This window comes from Gobius niger, assembly GCF_951799975.1.
Source record: "Gobius niger genome assembly, chromosome: 8".
In the NCBI taxonomy this organism is placed as follows: Eukaryota; Metazoa; Chordata; class Actinopteri; order Gobiiformes; family Gobiidae; genus Gobius; species Gobius niger.
Window position 1 is genome coordinate 6,126,168 of NC_136859.1, and position 18,989 is coordinate 6,145,156.

General features: G+C 41.6%; 1 protein-coding gene across 3 annotated transcripts in view; it reads left to right on the forward strand.

Annotated features, from left to right (window-relative positions):
- Positions 1-18,989, forward strand: part of kirrel1b (kirre like nephrin family adhesion molecule 1b) — a 224,307-nt gene that overhangs the window by 158,413 nt on the left and 46,905 nt on the right. For all 3 annotated transcript variants that reach the window (XM_079561018.1, XM_079561020.1, XM_079561019.1), the window contains exons 3-4: positions 13,622-13,771; positions 14,337-14,494. In XM_079561018.1, the coding sequence (XP_079417144.1) occupies positions 13,622-13,771; positions 14,337-14,494 (308 nt within the window). The remainder of the gene's footprint in view (positions 1-13,621; positions 13,772-14,336; positions 14,495-18,989) is intronic.

The following is an 18,989-nucleotide window of genomic DNA, read 5'->3' on the forward strand; positions in this document are numbered from 1 at the left end:
GACTCGTATTTTAGTTTTAATCATGCTTGGACAACCCCTTGTTAATGATTCATGGAAGAATAAAAATATTGGGACATTGGGACAAATATTGCATAGGGGGGAAATTATGCCATTCCAACAACTTAAAACAATATTTAATTAAATGACAGGCATGGCTTTCAATATATGCAGCTTAAAGCTATTCTCTCTAGTTTCCAATTTACTAATACAAATGAGTACCTGGACCACCAACTCCAAACTGCAGTAAATGGTCGTAACACAGTTTCAAGACTGTATAAGTTATTAAGTCATGACTTTTTTGAATGTCGCGGGGCTATTATGGAACAATGGGAGAAGGATCTAGAGACAAATATAACCAAAGAAGAGTGGGAGACCATACTAAGACTGTCAAATTACAGCTCAAAATGCGTGAGATACAAGCTGATACAACTCAAGATTCTATTCAGATCATACATTACCCCACAGAAGATACATAAAATGAATAGTAGTGCCTCAGATTGACTGGGACCCTTATCCATCTACTTTGGGAATGCCCTGAAACTCAAACACTCAAAGTAAATTTCCAGTTATGCCCACTAGTAGCCATTATGGGGGAAAATGTGGAGGGTGTGGACTCCAGAATAACGCAAATAATTATTTCTTCAGCGTTTCTCTCAGCAAAGGGCACTATCCTCGTGAATTGGAAGGTGCGGAAACCAAATTGTTTTCAGCTTGATAAATGGCTGGGAGAATACTTGGATCTTCTCTCCATGGAACAAGCAGCTCTAGCGCTCGAAGACTTGAGCGAAGAGCACCCTGACATATTTAACTTAGTATGGTCTGCACTAAAACAAGCAAATATATAGAATTCATGGCCTTTATGGAAAATGGGAAAATAACACTCTGAGTTAAGCAAATTATGAATGTCTGCATGATGATTTGTCCGTCTTGTCTTGTCTTGTTGACAGGTATGGCGTCAATATGTGGGAAGGTGTGTTTTGTCTTTTTAGGGCATCTGTAATGTGTTGTTGTAAATTGCGATAGAAATAAACTTTGCTTGATTTAGAAAAAAAAATTAAAAAATCAAGTTTCAATCATGCTTAAAAGCTCCACAATACATACAAAACAATCCGACATATGAGCTTCCCTTTCTCATCTAGTGACTCTCCTACACGTAGATTTTTATTTCAATAACAATCCTGATGCTTATTCGTGATGCACATGCACTTTGAAACATGTTGTTCTACTTTTGATGCCACTCACATGTCAACAAAATAAAGGAACGCTGCTGTTGTAGAGACATTCTACATCGCCTCGCTTTGCCTTAATCCCAACTTCTCCGAGAACCGAAGTCAATTCTGTTTCACCAGATCGACAAATTCAAAGAGACGGCATTGATTTCCCGTCATATCGCGCACGGGGAAGTTGCTTTGTGCTTTGTTTCATTGTGCAGGGATGGATTTTCTCCTCTGAAGCGCTGACGGGAGACGGCGTGTTCCTCTGACGGTCGTTGATGGCGGCGTGGGCGTCCGCTGGTTTGGAGTCGTACCTGTTTTTAAACTCCCACGCCGAGCCGACGCGCGCCTAGTAACAGCAGTCGGAGAGAGATCACAAATCTGTGCCGCGCTGTGCCGTCATTTAAAGCCGTCCTCTGAAGGTCTTTGAGGAGAGTTTGAGATTGAATGTTATAAATTGAACGCTGCCGGAGAAACCTGACATTTCAGAGAGAAGGAGTAAACATTTCAGAAGAGAAAAGAGTCATGGAACAACTCTGATAGCTGCTGTAGGTTTCCCCGGTACCTACACAACATTACTCATTATGTAGAACAATAAAACTAGTGGCTAAGGGCGACTCCAGAAAGAACTCTATAATATGGAATCCTATGGAGGAATATTAAAGGGATATTTCAGGATTTTTGACATAGGGCCTCATTTCCTAGTTATCCAGAGTGTTGTTGATTTCTGGAGATTTGAATATATTTTCATTCATGCAGTCCTTATATTTGAAGAGTTTAGTGATGCTAGGCTAGTGCTATGCTAGTGCATGTCTATGGTAACTTGTAGCCTGCATTAAAAACCTCTTCAAAATCATGGGCTCGTCCTCCAAACGTTGCCATATCTGATTTGTAGAAAGCTCCTTTGTGAATTCCACGTGTAGTAAAGCCGGCCACAGATAAACAAACTACTGTAGATACTGCTCAAATATAAGTTATTTTAAATGCAAAATAGTTATGTTTCAAACATTATTCAGTCAACACAGACATTTATATGGTTAGTCTGGTGTTATAAGTGATTTGCCTCAGGTGCACTGTGGAGCGGGTCAGACTGTTTTTAATGCAGGCTACTAGTTACCATAGACATGCACTAGCCTAGCACTAGCCTAGCACCATTCATTTCATTTCATTTATTTATTCATTTGAGCAGAAAAAAGTATGTCAACATTTTACAGAAAGAAAAAAAATACAAAACAAGACTTTGTGCTCAAAAGGAGTAGGAAAAAGTTCAAGAACTTATAGTAAACCTACCCCTTATCTCTCATTCAAGTAATCTTCACATAAACTTTCCACTAGACTCATGCAAGAAACCGATGCATGAGTCTGTGCTTACATATTGATATAAATTGTTTATGATCGTACAAAATGTCAAAGAATTTCATCATTTACAGTCTACCAAAAAATGAAAATAAAGGATTTATCATTTACAGTCGTAAATAAATAAATACACCATATGGTACATAAGAGTTATACTAAGGCACATCTCTCTTTCATTCTCATCCTACATAATATATATAATATCGCTCAGCCCTGCTATACCAACTATACCCAAATGTACAAGCTCCGTATAACCATGTAGAAATATAAACTATCTGTCCATAGTCATTCACTTAAGATTGACAGGGAAAGGGAAAGAAAAAAGACCTGTATACATCACATTGGTATGTAATCCATGAACATATTGAAAACATGTGTTTTGTGCTGACCTCACTTTGAGTTCACACAAAATGATTTCCAAACGCACAAAAACTTACTGTTGTCAATGCAAAATAATGCTTTAGGGTCTTAACTTTCTTTTTATTTTGACCACACACAAAAACGCAAGTGTGTGCCTGTCTAAGAATGTAATAGTAATTATGATACTTCGCTAGCATACTTTTTAAAGATAATGTCTTTACATGTTCTTTCAAAGTGTCCGAGTGTTTAGCCTCTTTGTCTAACTCATTCCACAGTGTTATTCCTGCTTGGGAGATACACATACTTTTAAAGGTGGTGTGAACACAACGTTTTCTCATCACAAATTCTCCTCTTAAATTATAATGCCCTTGCCTAATGACCACTAAACTCTTCAAATATAAGGACTGCATGGGTTAAAGTTTAGAAATCAACAATACTCTGGATGATTAGGAAATGACGCCCCATGTCAAAACTCCTGAAATGTCCCTTTAAAAGCCTGGCTCCAAAGATTATTATCGTTTCTAAAGATAGAGTTTGTTCTTGTGACAACACTGAGGCGGTTATCGTATCTTTAAACACGCTGGGTTTTGTTCTGTAGATTTTTGTGCTTTGTCCTTTGACACGTGCGGCCTCTTAAAGAGACTTTACAGAATTTGAAATGTTAAAAGTAAGTATTTTCCTCCCCCTACATGTTCCAGCCATGTCCTAATGTGTAGAATGAGCTCAGACCTGTTCACCACAACTGCCTCTAAAATCCTGCACTGTTACTCAAAAAGTTGTTACTTCGGGTCTGAAGTGCCATCATGCAGGAGCTTAATATAGAAGCAGCAGTTACACGTATGACCTGAGGTGGCAGTAGTGAGTACACAAATAAAAACTTGCATCTCGTCCCTTTAATTTCTGTCCTTATTTATGTCAAAGATCAGGACTCCCCTGGCATCAAAACTTGGTATCTTAAGAAAAGCTTCTGCAATGGCACAAGATCCAGCGCTGCATTATATTTTCACTAAGATCTTGTATTGATGATGGGAGAGTGTGGCCACTGCACAAAGCCTTCTCCAGCACATTGGGTTAAGATCTGGACTCTGTGGCGGCCGATCCCTCTCATGCTCCCTGAACCACAATGAATCCTGGCATTGTCAATGTGGGGAAGCCACAGGTGGTCGAAATGGGCAGGCAGACTTGACAAGTAATAGTTCTTACCAGACATTTATTCTTTCAAACAAAAAGGGAATATCTCATTGACAAAATGGCATCTCTCCTTAGTGAAACCAGGAGTCAGCTTTTATACCTCTCCTTATGGGAAGGTAAGTACCGGTAAGTACCATTGCTTGATGGGTAAATTCCAAATATAAGTTTACCTGGCAAGTTTTAACTTTTTACATAAAACAAGTAGTTTAGTCCATAAATGATACATGACCAAATGAATAAAGACAAAATACAAACCAAAAATCATATAAACAAAAGGAAACTCAAAGATAAAACCAGTTTCCCCCCATGCCACATGGTTCAGCCTGAGATTTTAAAATGGCCGACCAAGACCACGCCTTCCCTTTGTTCCCAACATTTGGTACAGGTAAGCTGGTATACTGAGTAAAAGTGTAATCTCTGACTTTAACAAAAAACGAATGAATCCGGTGGGTTATTGTTGGCTGTTGGACATGGCAATTGAAACAAACAAAGCAAAATGACCAAAAACCCACTTCGTCACAGTCATCTTGAAACATGCCTGTGCCACCAGGGAAGAAGAAACCCATGATCGAACTCAGGATGTTCAGGTCGTCGGCTGATCTCATTCTTTACGCTCATATCTTGCCCAACAGCAGCTCCAGATCAGAACAGTTAAGTTTTAAGGTAAATCCAGGTGTTCACTTTGTTGGGAGCTGGACATGGTTATATTTTGTTAACAGTTTTTGATACCAAATCGTTTTCGGCATTCTTCTCTTTTTTGCTCATACAGTCCCCGTCAAAGTCTGGAAACCTTTTCTTTATTTTCAACACTATTGACAATTGTGATTCTCACAGAAGACGTTAAACTATGAAAGAAACCAGGGATTTTGTACGAAACAGAAAAGGGTCAAATAACTCAAAAAATATGTTTTAGATGATAGATTCTTCAAAATTCTTGGCCTTTTTTCATAAGGTCCTTGTCCCTGAAAGAGTTCAATAGTCCGTGACAACATTGTGAAGCTCACTGAGAAAAGGTCAAAAGTGCAAAGCAGAAATCAAAGCTAAAGGCGGCTATTTTGAAGAATAAAATCTACTTCTTTTTTTATATGAAGGCCATCATAGAGAATCGGCAACTGTGACAAAGTGGGTTTGTCCCATTGTGTGTGTTTCTTATTTTGCTTCGTTTGTTTCGTTTGCAATATACACCAGCCAACAATAACCCTCAGATTCATGTTTAAGTTTTTAATTATCCATTTACAGTTTTGTTTATTCATTCATTTATGCATTCATTCACTCAGACATTTACCTGTACCACCTGGTGGGGAGAAAGGAAGGGGCGTGGTCTGTGTCGGCCATTTTAAAATCTTAGGCTGGACCATGTGGCAGGGGGAAACCGGTTTAACTTTGCTTTGTGTTTCCTTTTGTTTATGATGTTTGATTTGTATTTTGTCTTTGTTTTGATTTGAACACCTCATTTCGTTTTATGTAAAATGTTAATAACTTACCTGCTGAACTTTCATGTAGAACAGTAGGAAGTATAAAACCTGACTGCTTCTAGTTGGGCTTGCAAAATAAATGTCTGGTAAGAGCTATATTTGTTGTCAGTCTGCCTGCCCATTTCGACCCCTCGTGGCCAGATTCCTCACAACAACGTAAATAGTCTTCAAAGAAAAGAAAAAACAATACATAAAACGAAACATTTCCAAACTTTTAATGGGTGTTGTGTTTATATGTCATATGTGAACTTTTAACTGTACCCAGCCCTGTCCAAATGCTTTTCTGTGAACAATTCCAACGAAATCTACCTCGGTTTATCATTATGCACCGGTTTAAGGAAAGTCTATCCCGAGCTCTTCGCCGTCACCGTGGCGTTCCTGCCTTTAAGCGCTAAGGTCGAGGGTTTAATCCCCCGGCGTATATATATATCACTGCCTGTGCGCCGCAGCCCTCCTCCTCCTCCGCTCTGCACCTGCACATGTGCCTTATCGCTCGCCCGTGTCTCCCATGGGTGCCCTCACCTCTGGTTGCTATGTTACCGAGGATGATGTAATGTGCCATAACACGTTCCTCCTCCCTCGTCGTCTCCTCCGCCGCCGCCGCACGAGGCCGCGCTGTCGCTGTGCTGCCCCCTGTTCACGCCGCCGTCACAAAGACAGGCTGATTACTGGGCCGGGTTTGGTGTCAGTGCAAAGCGAGGGCTTGATTAGAGCTTGTTGCGTTTTTATCAGACGTTCTGTGTGAGAGGAAGAAAATGCGTCATGTGTGGACCTGCTTTGGCCGCTCTTTCTCTCCTCACACAGACGTCCATCACCTGGGACGCTTCAATCCAGCAAACGTGAAGGAAAATAACCATATGTTTTTACAAATCTCTACATTTCTAAAGCCCATAATCCCTCACTGTGTGTGTTCATCACTGTGCCGTTGATTTGCTGACACACTGTTGTTTGTTTTCACTGTTTTCTAACCCGTCATTCCCACCACTGCCTGAAGAGGGGGCTCCAGGTGAATTTGAAATCCTGACCTACCCAGTCTCACTTATTGCTGTCTTTTCTGCGCATAGACATGGTTTGAAATGTGAGCCCACATCTGGAAATGGGTCCCAGCCGTGGGAAATGCAGATGCAGAGAACACATTTCCCTAAAGGTGATAATAAATAACACCTGAAAGTGACATGCGTGACGCTATGTGCACTTTTGTAAATGTTTCACTTTTGCTGAGTATTTTGCACTCGTGCTTAGTGGATGCAAGAAGAACCTAGGATTGCCTCAGGAACAGTGTGTGGGGCCAAATACAAGTTGGTCAACCACAAAGAATAATCCATGTTGTCCATTCTAGTGGAGGAGTTGAAGTATCTCGGGGTCTTGTTCACGAGTGAGGGATGGATGGAGCGTGAGATCGACAGACGGATCGGTGCGGCGTCAGCAGTGATGCGGTCGCTGTATCGGTCTGTCGTGGTGAAGAGGGAGCCGAGTCGGGGGCAAAGCTCTCGATTTACCGATCGATCTATGTTCCCGCCCTCACCTATGGTCATGAGATTTGGGTAATGACCGACAGGACGAGATCGCGAATACAAGCGGCCGAAATGAGTTTACTTCCCAGGGATTCCTCACCCTTCGAGATCGGGTGAGGAGCTCAGTTACCCGAGAGGAGCTTGGAGTAGAGTCGCTGCTCCTTCACATCAAAAGGAGCAGCTGAGGTGGCTCGGGCATCTGTTTCAGATGCCTCCTGGTCGCCTCCCGCGGGAGGTGTTCCAGGCATGTCCTAGTGGGACAAGGCCTCGCTGGTGGGACTATGTCTCCGAGCTGGCCTGGTGTCGCCTCGGGGTTCCCCCAGAACAGCTGGAGGAGGTGTGTGTGGATCGGGAAGTCTGGGCATCTCTGCTGAGACTGCTGCCCCCGCGACCCGGCCCCGGATAAAGCGGAAGAAAATGAATGGATGGACAATTATTGTTAAAGCGCATATGGCACATTAGACACAATCTTTGCAGAAACATAGTGAAGACACTTATATTTAAGATTTTGCTAAAGATTGTACATTTTATACTCACTACTGCCACCTCAGGTCATACGTGTAACTGCAGCTTCTATATTAAGCTTGTGCATGACGGCACTTCAGACCCGAAGTCACACCTTTTTGAGTGACAGTGGATTTTAGAGACAGTTGTGGTGAACAGCTCTGAGCTCATTCTACACATTAGGACATTGCTGGAAAATACATAATTTTAACATTTTTAAACTCTGTATAGTCCCTTTAAACATTTACTCTCATAACATTTTCAGCTTTCACAAGTGCTCTATTGCTTTTTGTTGAGTATTTATTTGAGTAATTTATAACTTTACTGTTACTCTTGCTTGATATATTTGCTTCTCTAATCCGCCTGATAAAAAAAATGCCATCTTTTTTTTGTATCCGCCATCTTTGACCCAACTTCCCTGATGGGCTCTTCCTCTGCCGCCGCCCTCCCTCCCTCACGTCCTGTGCTCATTATATTATCCTCATCTGCAGGCAGAAGCCTCAGCCGAGAGGTCGTGGCTTAAACGCTCTCTGTGTGCGGAGATAAAGGCCCTGACATTTCCGTACAAAGCCCCGCGATGTTTCTGATGTTTCACCAGCGCTTTTACACCAGAGCCAGTCGTGTAAATAAACCTGGTGTCGATGTCGCAAAGGCCACGTGCATGGATCAGCTTCGTACAGGACGTGCCAGAGCGGGACGGGTTTAATTCTGCAGGAAAGTGGAGCTACAGGTGTGGGGAGACTTACACTGAGTACTTTTTACTTTTCCTTTATTCTGTTTCAGAGCAGGTGCTTTTCTTTCTGCTACTTCTTTCAATTTTTTTTTTAAAGTTATTTGGATTCAACCTCTTAACCCCCACCTGAACCGAGCACGGTCTCTCCAGTTCGGCTTCACCCAAATCTAAAAGCTTCAAAATAGGGACAAAAATGAGACAAAAACAAGGGTGGAAATGCGACAAAAGAGCGATGAATATGTAATGAAAAAGTGACCAAAAAAGTGATTAAACAGTGATAAAAAAGGTGATAAAAAGTGACAAAAAAGTGATAAAAATGGCAAAAAAGTGATAAAAAAATGACTAAAGGTGACGAAAAAGTGATAAAGTGACAACAGTGATAAAAAGGTGATGAAAAGTGATGAAAATGTGATAAAAAGTTATGAAAAGGTGATAAAAAGTGACAAAATGTGAATAAAGTGATTTAAAAAAAAGTGATAAAAAGGAGACAAAAATGTAATTAAAAAAGTGCCTAAAAGATGACAAAAAAGTGATAAAAATGGCAAAAAAATGGCAAAAAAGCGATAAAAATGGCTAAAAAGTGATTAAAAGTGACAAAGTGATTAAAAGAATGACAAAAGGTGACGAAAAAGTGACAAAAAGTGGTAAAAAAAAAGTGATAAAGTGACAAAAAAGCAACAAAAACTCAACAAAAGAGCAACAGAAAAATGGTAAAAATGTTACAAAAACATGACACAAAAAAAGTCAAAAGTGACAACACAAGGAAAATGATCCATTTAGAGCAGTTTTGTAGGTCTTAGCTTTCAAATGAGGCATTACACTGACCTATAGGTGGTAACCTTTTAGATTTGGGAAAACTTATATGAAAAGAGGTTAAGCGCATTTATTTTTGCATCTTCTTCTTCTTTTTAGACTCAGAATCTCAGGCCTTTCCTACATTTGCACCGCGTGAAACCCGTCCTGGAGCAGCTCCTGGATCCATTTGCTTAGTTTGTCCAGCTCTGGAAAACAAACCGACTCCGGACAGGACAACAATGCTGTCTGTGCATCTTCAAATGTTTGTATCTGGCTCGTATAAAACATAATAATTGTGTTTTGAAGGTGTACGGAGTTCTAAAGGAAGTAGGTCACACGTTACCTGCGAGTCTTTTGCTTTTCTTTTGTATTCCATTGAACTGGAGCGATTCACAGCAGCATCCTGTCAAACAGCTTCAGGACGGCTTCCCACGTCCTTTTAAAGTCTTTATGAAAAACACACAGACGCCCCTTTAACCAGTGTGAATCTGCAGCTGGAAGAGCTCGGGGGTTATGAGGTTTTGTTTCTCCCTAAACGTGCACTATATCAGCAAAAAACATCAAAACAGTGACAAAAACGAGAAACAATACAGCAACAAAAACGCAGGTATTAGCTTTCAAATGAGGCGTCACACTGCTCTCCAGTAGAGAAGCTTTTAGATTTGGGTAAAGCCGAACTGGAGACAATGCACTCGGTTAAGGCAGACGGTGAAAGGTTAAACTATGAATGAAAAAATATGAAATTATGAAGAATCTTTTTCGACTTTTTTTGTTTATAGCATAATTCTGTATGTCTGTGTAGGCTCTCAGTCGTACAGGAGGTGCCCATCTTCAATGAAAGAAGAAGCGTCGAACGTTTCGCCTCTCATCCAAAAGGCTTCGTCAGCGACACTAAGTTCAGCCTGCAGACCAGATAAAGACCACAGGGAGGAGTTTAGCTTGGCTCAGACCCTCCCCTCTCTCACCTGTGGGTTAACATCTTTGTAGTTCTAAGTCCTGACGACTAGGGCCCGATCGATATGGATTTTCGGGGTCCGATACCAATATGAAGGGGGTTGGCATGGCCGATAGCCGATATTAAGGCCGATATTTTATATAATTTAATTTGATGTTGTTGTCAAATCTCTTAAATAGCCTAAAGGTTTCAATCATAGAAATATATAGACCGATGTGGGTTTTCCATAGTGCTGAATCTGGTGCAGCCAACTTTTTAATGTAACTGCACACTGTCCTTTCATTAAACTAAACGATTATCATGTATTTTGATTGGCCGATGCCGGTATGCACTACTGATATTTTTGATAATAATTTGAGAAATGTCTGATCTATAATCCTGTGTATGAGGCTTCTAAACATGTCCGTGTTGAACTGTGACAGCAGGGGGTGCTGAATATTCATGTTTAGTAGGTTCTTCAGAGGGAGCTTGTTTGAAAGACAAAAATCAGTAGATTCCAAAACAAAAAATGGTAAATCTCTGTCTCTGATGGTTACGAAATTAGGTTTAGAAAAAGGTTTCGAAAAAATAAATATGTAAAATAGGTGTACAAACAATTTTCACCGCGAAGTCTCTATCACTTCCGGTCCCGAAACTGCTGTTTTATTGGTCGGTTTTGGCTGATAGCCGATATTGAAAGTATCCTAATATCGGCCGATATTAGGCGTACTAACGGCCTAACTCACACCGGAGTTTCAGTCTGAACAGCCCTACTTTCAGCTGTTCACCGCTAATCACCTGCCGATTGATCTATCCTGGGCTGAGTTTCAGCCTCATTAGCATTAGCATTAGCATTAGCATTAGCATGACAGAGCTCTCCAGGCCTGGGGCGCAGAAGGCTGCTGTACGGCGCAGACGGGTGAAATCTAAGTCCACCGTTCCTGTTCATGGAGGCATTCTGTCTGTGTTCATTCATAAATTAATACCTTGAGTGAGAATCTGGACTGAATAACCTTGAAAAAAGCGTTTCCAAATCTTTGACGGGTGCTTAACATATCAGTTTGTGGCTCTAATAATTTGCACAGTTTCTAATCAACACAGCCACAAAATATGGTTTATTTTAGATGCTACTTGCAATTTAGCACCGTTCTGGCTCAGTACATCACACCCTATGTGTCAGTGCTTTGTTTCATGTGGATAAATTACAGTCATTTCATATTAAACCACAAAGCAGGTCAAAACATCAGCCTTTTGAATATGCATCTGCAGATCGTGCCAGAGAATCCTGACCTGCTCTGCCTCCATTTTCTAAACTACATGTGGGCCTTTGAGACCGTCTTCAAACTGGATGCGAGATTGATGTAATAACCGGACTAATATTTATTTCATCGGCTGCTATCGGCTTCTGCTCATCCCAGTATTTTCTCGTCCTGTGCTAAATGTGGTTATATACCGTAAAAGGTGCCAAAGCAATAGTTCCAAATAGGATTGTGAGCAGCTGGTGGATGAGAAGCGAAATGAAAAACTCTATTTAACCGTATCAAATACTGTGTTCTTTCTGCTGCAGCTGCCCCGAGACGGCAGAGAGAGAGAGAGTTGGATATTTGCTGAGAACTGTGCAAATAGAATTCAACCAAGAGAGACTTAGGCACATAAGAACAGGCACATAAGGACGGGCTTACAGCGGCCAAGCAGGTAGCGTTCTTGCCTCACAGCGACAAGCTCCCGGGTTTGATGCCAGGGCTGGATGGAAATGAAAAGCAGGTTTATTCAGCCTGTGTGTATGGGCTACATGGAGGATGTTGGTGTCTAAATGATGCCTATTGCTGTAATAGGTGTAAATATGTGCGTATGAGCCACTGAGAGGGTATTGATGAGCAGAGCCGGTGCTCGCCTTTCTGAGGCCCTAAGCAAAAGTCAGCTAAGGGGCCCCACAGTTCACATCCCAAGGCTCATCGATGAAGAGCGAACCCATTTGCGGGCAAAAAACAGTTACTCTGTGCAGTCGTGCAGGGCAGAAGTGGGACATAATGACCTCAATCCAGACACTGCCCCTCTGTGTGAGAACCACTAACCATTTGCCTCTGTCAGACTGGTGTTTAGGCTTATACTGTTTTTCCCCCACTTTTTAAAATGGTCAAGTGCCACATTGTCTCACAGTTTGGGAACCGCCGATTTAGAACTAGGGCTGCGTGATGTAAAACCATACCTGCTTGGTACAGACTGAAAAGCTCCGGGAGGGAACATCCCTTTTCGGTGCTAATTTTCTGTACCTTTTCTCTCCAGACGTCAATAAATGATCCGCAGTGAATCTAAAAAAGCCTGAACTCATGAGCAGCTTTAGCGCAATAACTTACGCTATAACTTACTAACACTTAAGTCATTAGCAGATTTGGCGGAGGTATGGTCTGAGCCAGGACTAAGCCAGGACTGAATAAGAAACTAGAGCTCTTGGACAAGAGAAAAGCAGTGACAAGAAGAAACACATCGGCTTTACCTTTAGTGAAAGCCCCGCAGAGCCTGAAGTTACTGCTGTTGTTACTAAACTCCAGCTGCACCGGAGGATGAGAGCAAAGATTGTTTGTGCCATTTTTGGAACAGTTACGTTTTTTAGTGACAGAGTGAGCGCTATCACTATGTAACAGGTCTTTGACGTGTTGAGCGCTTTCTCTTTGTCGAGCAGAGTGTGTTTAGAAAAGTTTTGCTGAAAGTAAACAGTGCCTGATGTGGATCTGGTCTGTCTCTGCAGCTCAGGAGGTAATAATGTCCTTTCTCTCTTTTTATCACTGCTTTTGTGGGAATTCAAAAAATGAATTTACAGGTGACGCTGCTGCGGCCTGTGTTCTTTCTGTTGTGCCGTTTTTGGACTTTCTCCTGAACGTTGCTTTTTATCCACATTATTTTAACTCAATTAAAATAACATAGGTATCGGAAAAAGTATGGTTAAGGCACCGGTACCGAAAAGCAGGTATCGTTAAAGTAGTGGTATCGAGAAAAAAAGCAAAAAACGGTACCCAGCCCTATTTAAAACAAACTGAAACCTGCTCCGGTTATTTCTGTCTTACAACTGAGAATTAGCCTAACAATTATTCGCTTTAGACTGTGCACATTCAGAGAAATGTGGTTATTGAAAGTAACTTGCTACACCCATGGGAGCTGTGTGGATTCAACTCCCCTTTGAGGCAAATACAGCAGCTTTTCTCCCTTCTATTTGCCACACTACTGTCCTGATATGAATGTCCTCTGCTAAAGTCAAGAAGAAGAGACTCAAACGAGTGTGTGGCCGATGTGTTTAAGCACCACAAGGAGAACATGAGGCGAGCGACCGGGAGACGGGGCTTTAATGGCGCTGTGATTGAAGTGTTTGCTGTTTGTATCCAGCCTGACAGCATACAGTCACAGTGAAGCGGCTGGTTGAAAGGAACAGCGAGTAAATACCAACAGTCTGATGGTTTTCTCCAGTGACTCGTGATGAAGAGTCAAACTGCGTTACGTTCTTCTCCGTTCTTCACACTGACGTCTGCTTTGTGTTCCCTTCTCTGCAGCGTGGCCGCGGTATCGAATCCTGCGTGCTCTGGACACGGGGCAGTTCAACCTGGAGATCTCTCATGCTGAGCTGTCCGACGACTCGCAGTACGAGTGCCAGGCCACGGAGGCAGCGCTGCGGTCCAGGAGGGCCAAGCTCAACGTGCTCAGTGAGTCAACACCGCCTTCAGTACTTCAGCTCTGAGCTCAGATTTACATTTATGTATTCATTTACACGCAATAAAGGAGTGGCATGGACAGTTACCAAAACCTCAAGGGGCTTAACAACCATTATATACATTATAACTGTATAAAGCACTTTGTTATGCAAAGATAGTATTAGATTCATATGCTATACAGGAACATGATAAGTGATGCTGCTGTACATTTATCCTTTTTGAGTTTTTCTGTTCAAATTTTGAAGATTGCTTCGTTACTCTGGCCTAAGCTCCAGTCCAGAAGCTTTTAGATTTGGGTAAAGGTGAATTGGAGAGAAGGCGGGGGGTAAGAGGCAAAGGAAGATTAAATGGCCTAAGTATCACTGAACACCTACAGAAATTACTTTGAATCACTGAAATTTACATATTGTTCCTCCACATTTTGCAAAGGTGATCATTTTCTGGAAACATAGTCTTGCACAGTTTCTCCCCCACCATCTCCCGTCTGCGTCATGAGCTCGCAGTTACTCCCGTGTCGCCTGCCTGCTGACCTGTGTGTCTGTGTGTGTGCCCGCAGTACCGCCTGAGGACCCGCAGCTAGATGGCGCCCCCGAGCTGCTGCTGATGGCGGGGACTCCGTACAACCTGAGCTGCGTGACGCGTGCGGCCAAACCCGCCGCGCACATCCAGTGGACCAAAGACGGAGCGGCGGTGGAGGGAGCGCACCAGTCCACCGTGAGTCCACACACACACAAACACACACCCAATCTCGTTATCTTAGTGAGGACACTCATAATGTATTACCCAGACCCTGACCCTGAACCCTAAGCCCTTAACCTTAAACTTAATCCTAACATTAAAACCACATCTTGACCCTCAAACAGTCCTTCAAATAAGTGAGGACCACCCACCTCCCTTTACAAACTGGTCTTCACAATGTCGTAATTACAAGAACACACACACACACACTCACAATCTTGTACTGCTATCTTACTGAGGACACTCATAGACATAATGTATTGCCCAGACCCTAACCCCGAACCCTAAGGCCCGAACCCTAACCTTTGTCCTAACCCTAACCCTTTTCTTAACCCAATTCTAACCCTAAAACCACATCTTGACCCTCAAACAGTTCTTCAAACAAGTGAGGACCACCCAAAATATCCTCACTTTCCAAAAATGTCCTCACTCTGCTGGTTAAAAACTCAAACTGTTCCTCACAAGAAGACACACATACACACTCACACAGTCTTGCACTGCTATCTTCGTGAGGACACTCATAGACATATAGTGGGGAAAAAAGTATTTGGTCTGTTTCCCATAGACTTTCTATTGGATTTTGGCCAATACCTTTGTTTCCCCACTGTAATGTTTTACCCAGACCCTAACCTTGAACCCTAAGCCCCTAACCCTAACCCTAATCTAAACCCAATTCTAACCCTTAAACAGTCCTTCACGACCCACAATGTCCTCACTTTCCAAAAATGTCCTCACTCTGTTGGTTGAAAACTGAAACTGGTCCTCACATTGGCGTTATTAGAAGAACACACACACACGCGCACACAATCTTGTACTGCTATCTTAGTGAGGACACTCATAGACATAATGTATTACCCAGACCCTGAACCCTAAGCCACTAACCCTAACCTTCAAGGGCTAGATGCAAGTTAGCCATTTTATACTCACTACTGCCACCTCAGGTCATACGTGTAACTGCACCTTCTATATTAAGCTCGTGCATGACGGCACTTCAGACCCGAATTAACACCTTTTTGAGTGACAGTGCAGGATTTTAGATGCAGTTGGGGTGAATATGTCTGGGCTCATTCTACACCTTAGGACATTGTTGGAACATGTAGGGGGAGGAAAATACTTAATTTTAACATTTTTTAAATCCGTATTGTCCCGTTAATCCTAACCCTAACCCTAAAAACCCTGACCCTCAAACAGTCCTTCAAAGAAGTGAGGACTACCCAAAATGTCCTCACTTTCCAAAAATGTCTTCACTGGTCCTCACAATGTTGTAATTAAAAGGACACACACACACTATTGCTTCCTCAAGGCAAATGCAAATTTAACTCTGTAAATGAACGCCGCAAGTGTCAAGGCGTTTCCGAGAACAGACCCGCTACTCTCACACTTAAACACATTTTGAAAACTAAATCAGAATGAAAAGCAGTGTTTAATTAAGCGTAGGCACGAGAGAAGAACACGCTGTCCGAGATTGTGCTTCGGTATCGTTTTCCTTTCATATATTATTTTCAATTTTGGGCTTTGCAGAACAGAGATAAACAACGTGTCCTTAGAATTATGATTAAACGCGCTAATGTTGCAACCATACTTTGCATTTTCACACATTTAGAACAAGTGGCTGACAGAATAAGTTTTAATTGGAGGAAAGAACAAGTGGCACGAGTTGTTCTTAAAAACTAATTGTGGCCTGAGTCTGTGTTCCTTCTGTTTGCAACACAAAGCATTGAGGTGATAAGTTACGATTGACTGTATTATCCCATAAGGGGAGGCACTGCAGACAGAACCGCAACACATTTGTGAACTTTTAAGGCTTGGGGCCAGATTGCTCTCTTGACACATCAACTTTCACCAAGAAACTAAAAAAGCTAAAAGTTAAAGGTGCACTTGTTCAGCTTTTCTCCTTATATTTAGTTTTCTCACATTGTTGCAATAATATCTCTGCATAAATTGGACCTACAGACACTAAAATATATCAGACTTGAACTTGAATTATTACGCTTTGAAATACAAAAGGCTTTAAACAAAAAGCTCCTTTTTACACAATTTCTTACTGATTACTGAAGCATATTCAACAACTCAGTCAAAAAGCCAAAATCCCCTTTTAAATTCTTTGTATCTAATTTGGCTCTTTTGTTGAAAGTATTGGCAGTGTTGGTCATGTTTACACATCAGTGGGGTCTTTTATCGAGGCAGGTGCTAAATAGCTGATGAGAGCTGAAAAATAAAATCTGTGATTTTGTGAACATGTTGCACTTAGTTTATTCTTTATTCTTTATTAGGATCCCCATTAGCTCTCACAAGTGGTCACCAGTCTTCCTGGGGTCCTGACATAATATCAAATTACATAACAGTTAAAATGGAATATATGAATGCTACACATTTCATATAATCATACAACCATAGGACACATATAGGACATGGTGACTGTGTACACATGTACTGAGCTAATGGACCTTTTACTTTCAGCTTGAAGTGTGGTTTACTTTTAGCGTTTTTAATGATGAAAGAAAGCGAGTTCCAGGTGTTTGCTTCTTTGTACAGACAGTTGTTTTCATTGAGTTAGTATTTGGTCTGGGAACAACCACATATCTGTGACAAAACCTGCTGAATAAGAGTTTGTTAAACACAAAACACTTTGTGCATGAACATGAGGAGACTGGCCTGTAGTTTTGATCCTGAGCATCTCACGGACATTAGTTGAAAGGACAGTGGAGTACAACTCTAGCTGCTTTGTTCTGAGCAATCTGAAGTCTCTGTAGATGCTTTTGTGTGGCGTTGGACCACACTATTGGGCAATTGGTAATGTAGTTTACCATTTGATTGATTGCCTGTATTACAGCATTATGGCCCAAATCTTGTAAAAACCTCAAGTTAAAAATTAGAATATTTTGAAAATGGACTGTCAACCATAATCATCAAAATTATGACAAATAAAGGCTTGAGATAATGTCACTTTGCATGTAATGAGTCTATCATATATTAGTTTCACAGTTTAAGTTGAATAACAGTAGTTAATGCACTTTTTCATGATATTCTAATTATATGATGAGCACCTGTCCATAAGACAACCACTTTTGCACGTGCTACTCGCTTTGCACATGAGCAAACGCTTGGTAATTGAGTTCCTTAAAGGAATAGGCCACCGTTTTTCCATACTGAGATATGTTCTTACCTGAGCACAGACGAGTTGATGCGTATGGGTACGTATCAACTCGTCTAAGCTCGGGTAAGAACATATCACAGTGTGGAAAAACGGTGGCCTGTTCCTTTAATTCTACATGAAAACATGAAAGAAAAGTCACCGTTTTTTCATGTTCATGCCAGTAATCAGCAAACGTTTCAAACTGATATCAGTAAATGCTCATTTTTCCCTTGTTCACCTGCAGCGTCTTCTTCCTACGCTCCAAACTTTCTTGTCAAAAAGCACTTTATGAAGGTGCTTTAGTCTTGCAACTAGATTATTCATTTTAGGCACAATGCATGTTTCATTAGAGCCACAATCTGAATTTACTGACTTGAAAAACAACTGGCTTGATGTTTATTAGACACTACACTTTATACAGGGAAACCAGCTGAGCCTCTTGTCCTCTGCATTGGACCATCTTACAAACCTGTGTGCAGCAATGGGGACCGTTATTCTAATTCTAACCTAGACCTGGGGAGATCAATCAAACTGAACATAGAAAGGTGTTTGAATCGATAATGTGACCTTCTTGCTGTGAGAGTAGATGAAGCTAACCACTCTGCCACTACGTCGACACACTCTCTCTCTCTCTTTTATCCAAGTGTTTACTGTTTACATCTCTAATAATTCCACGCTGCTGCTCTCCTCAGCAGCAGGTCCCAGCGTGTGGGCGTGTTTGTTTATGTGTTTGTCCGCGGGCGATGCAGGAGGATAAATGGAGCGCGCCCCAGAGCCACACACACACACGCACACGCACATCGATGTAGACAGAGGTACAGTACGGCGTGTTCGCGCTCCGTCACCGGGGGACGCCCTGTGCTCCTGTTTGAACAAGGTTTATGTGTTTGTGAAAGCACCTGTATCTGGCTTACCTCATATCACAGCTTCTGTTTGGACTTGGAATATGGTTAAAGTGATGGTTCGTAAACTACATCGACTTTAGGGTCATGTGGAACCTTAGACTTTTCATTTTGATTAGAGATCATTTCATTGATGTGTTTGTAATGCATTCATCTTCTTTATCAGTAAGACTCCAACTCTGGCCACTTTTAAAGCACGTTTTAAACAGTGGCTAAAGGAATACCAGGCCTGTGAACACTTTTAGTTGTTGTTGCATTTGCACATTTTGTAAATTGTAAATTGTGTATGTGTTGCCTGCCTAGGGACTACAGATGGAAACTAGCATCCCTGCTATAATCTGGCCTATTTACAGGGCTCATGTGCAACTGTTCATTAATATGGATTGTCCCTATCAAATAAATAAATAAATAAATGCTTAAAACTGCTTAAAGG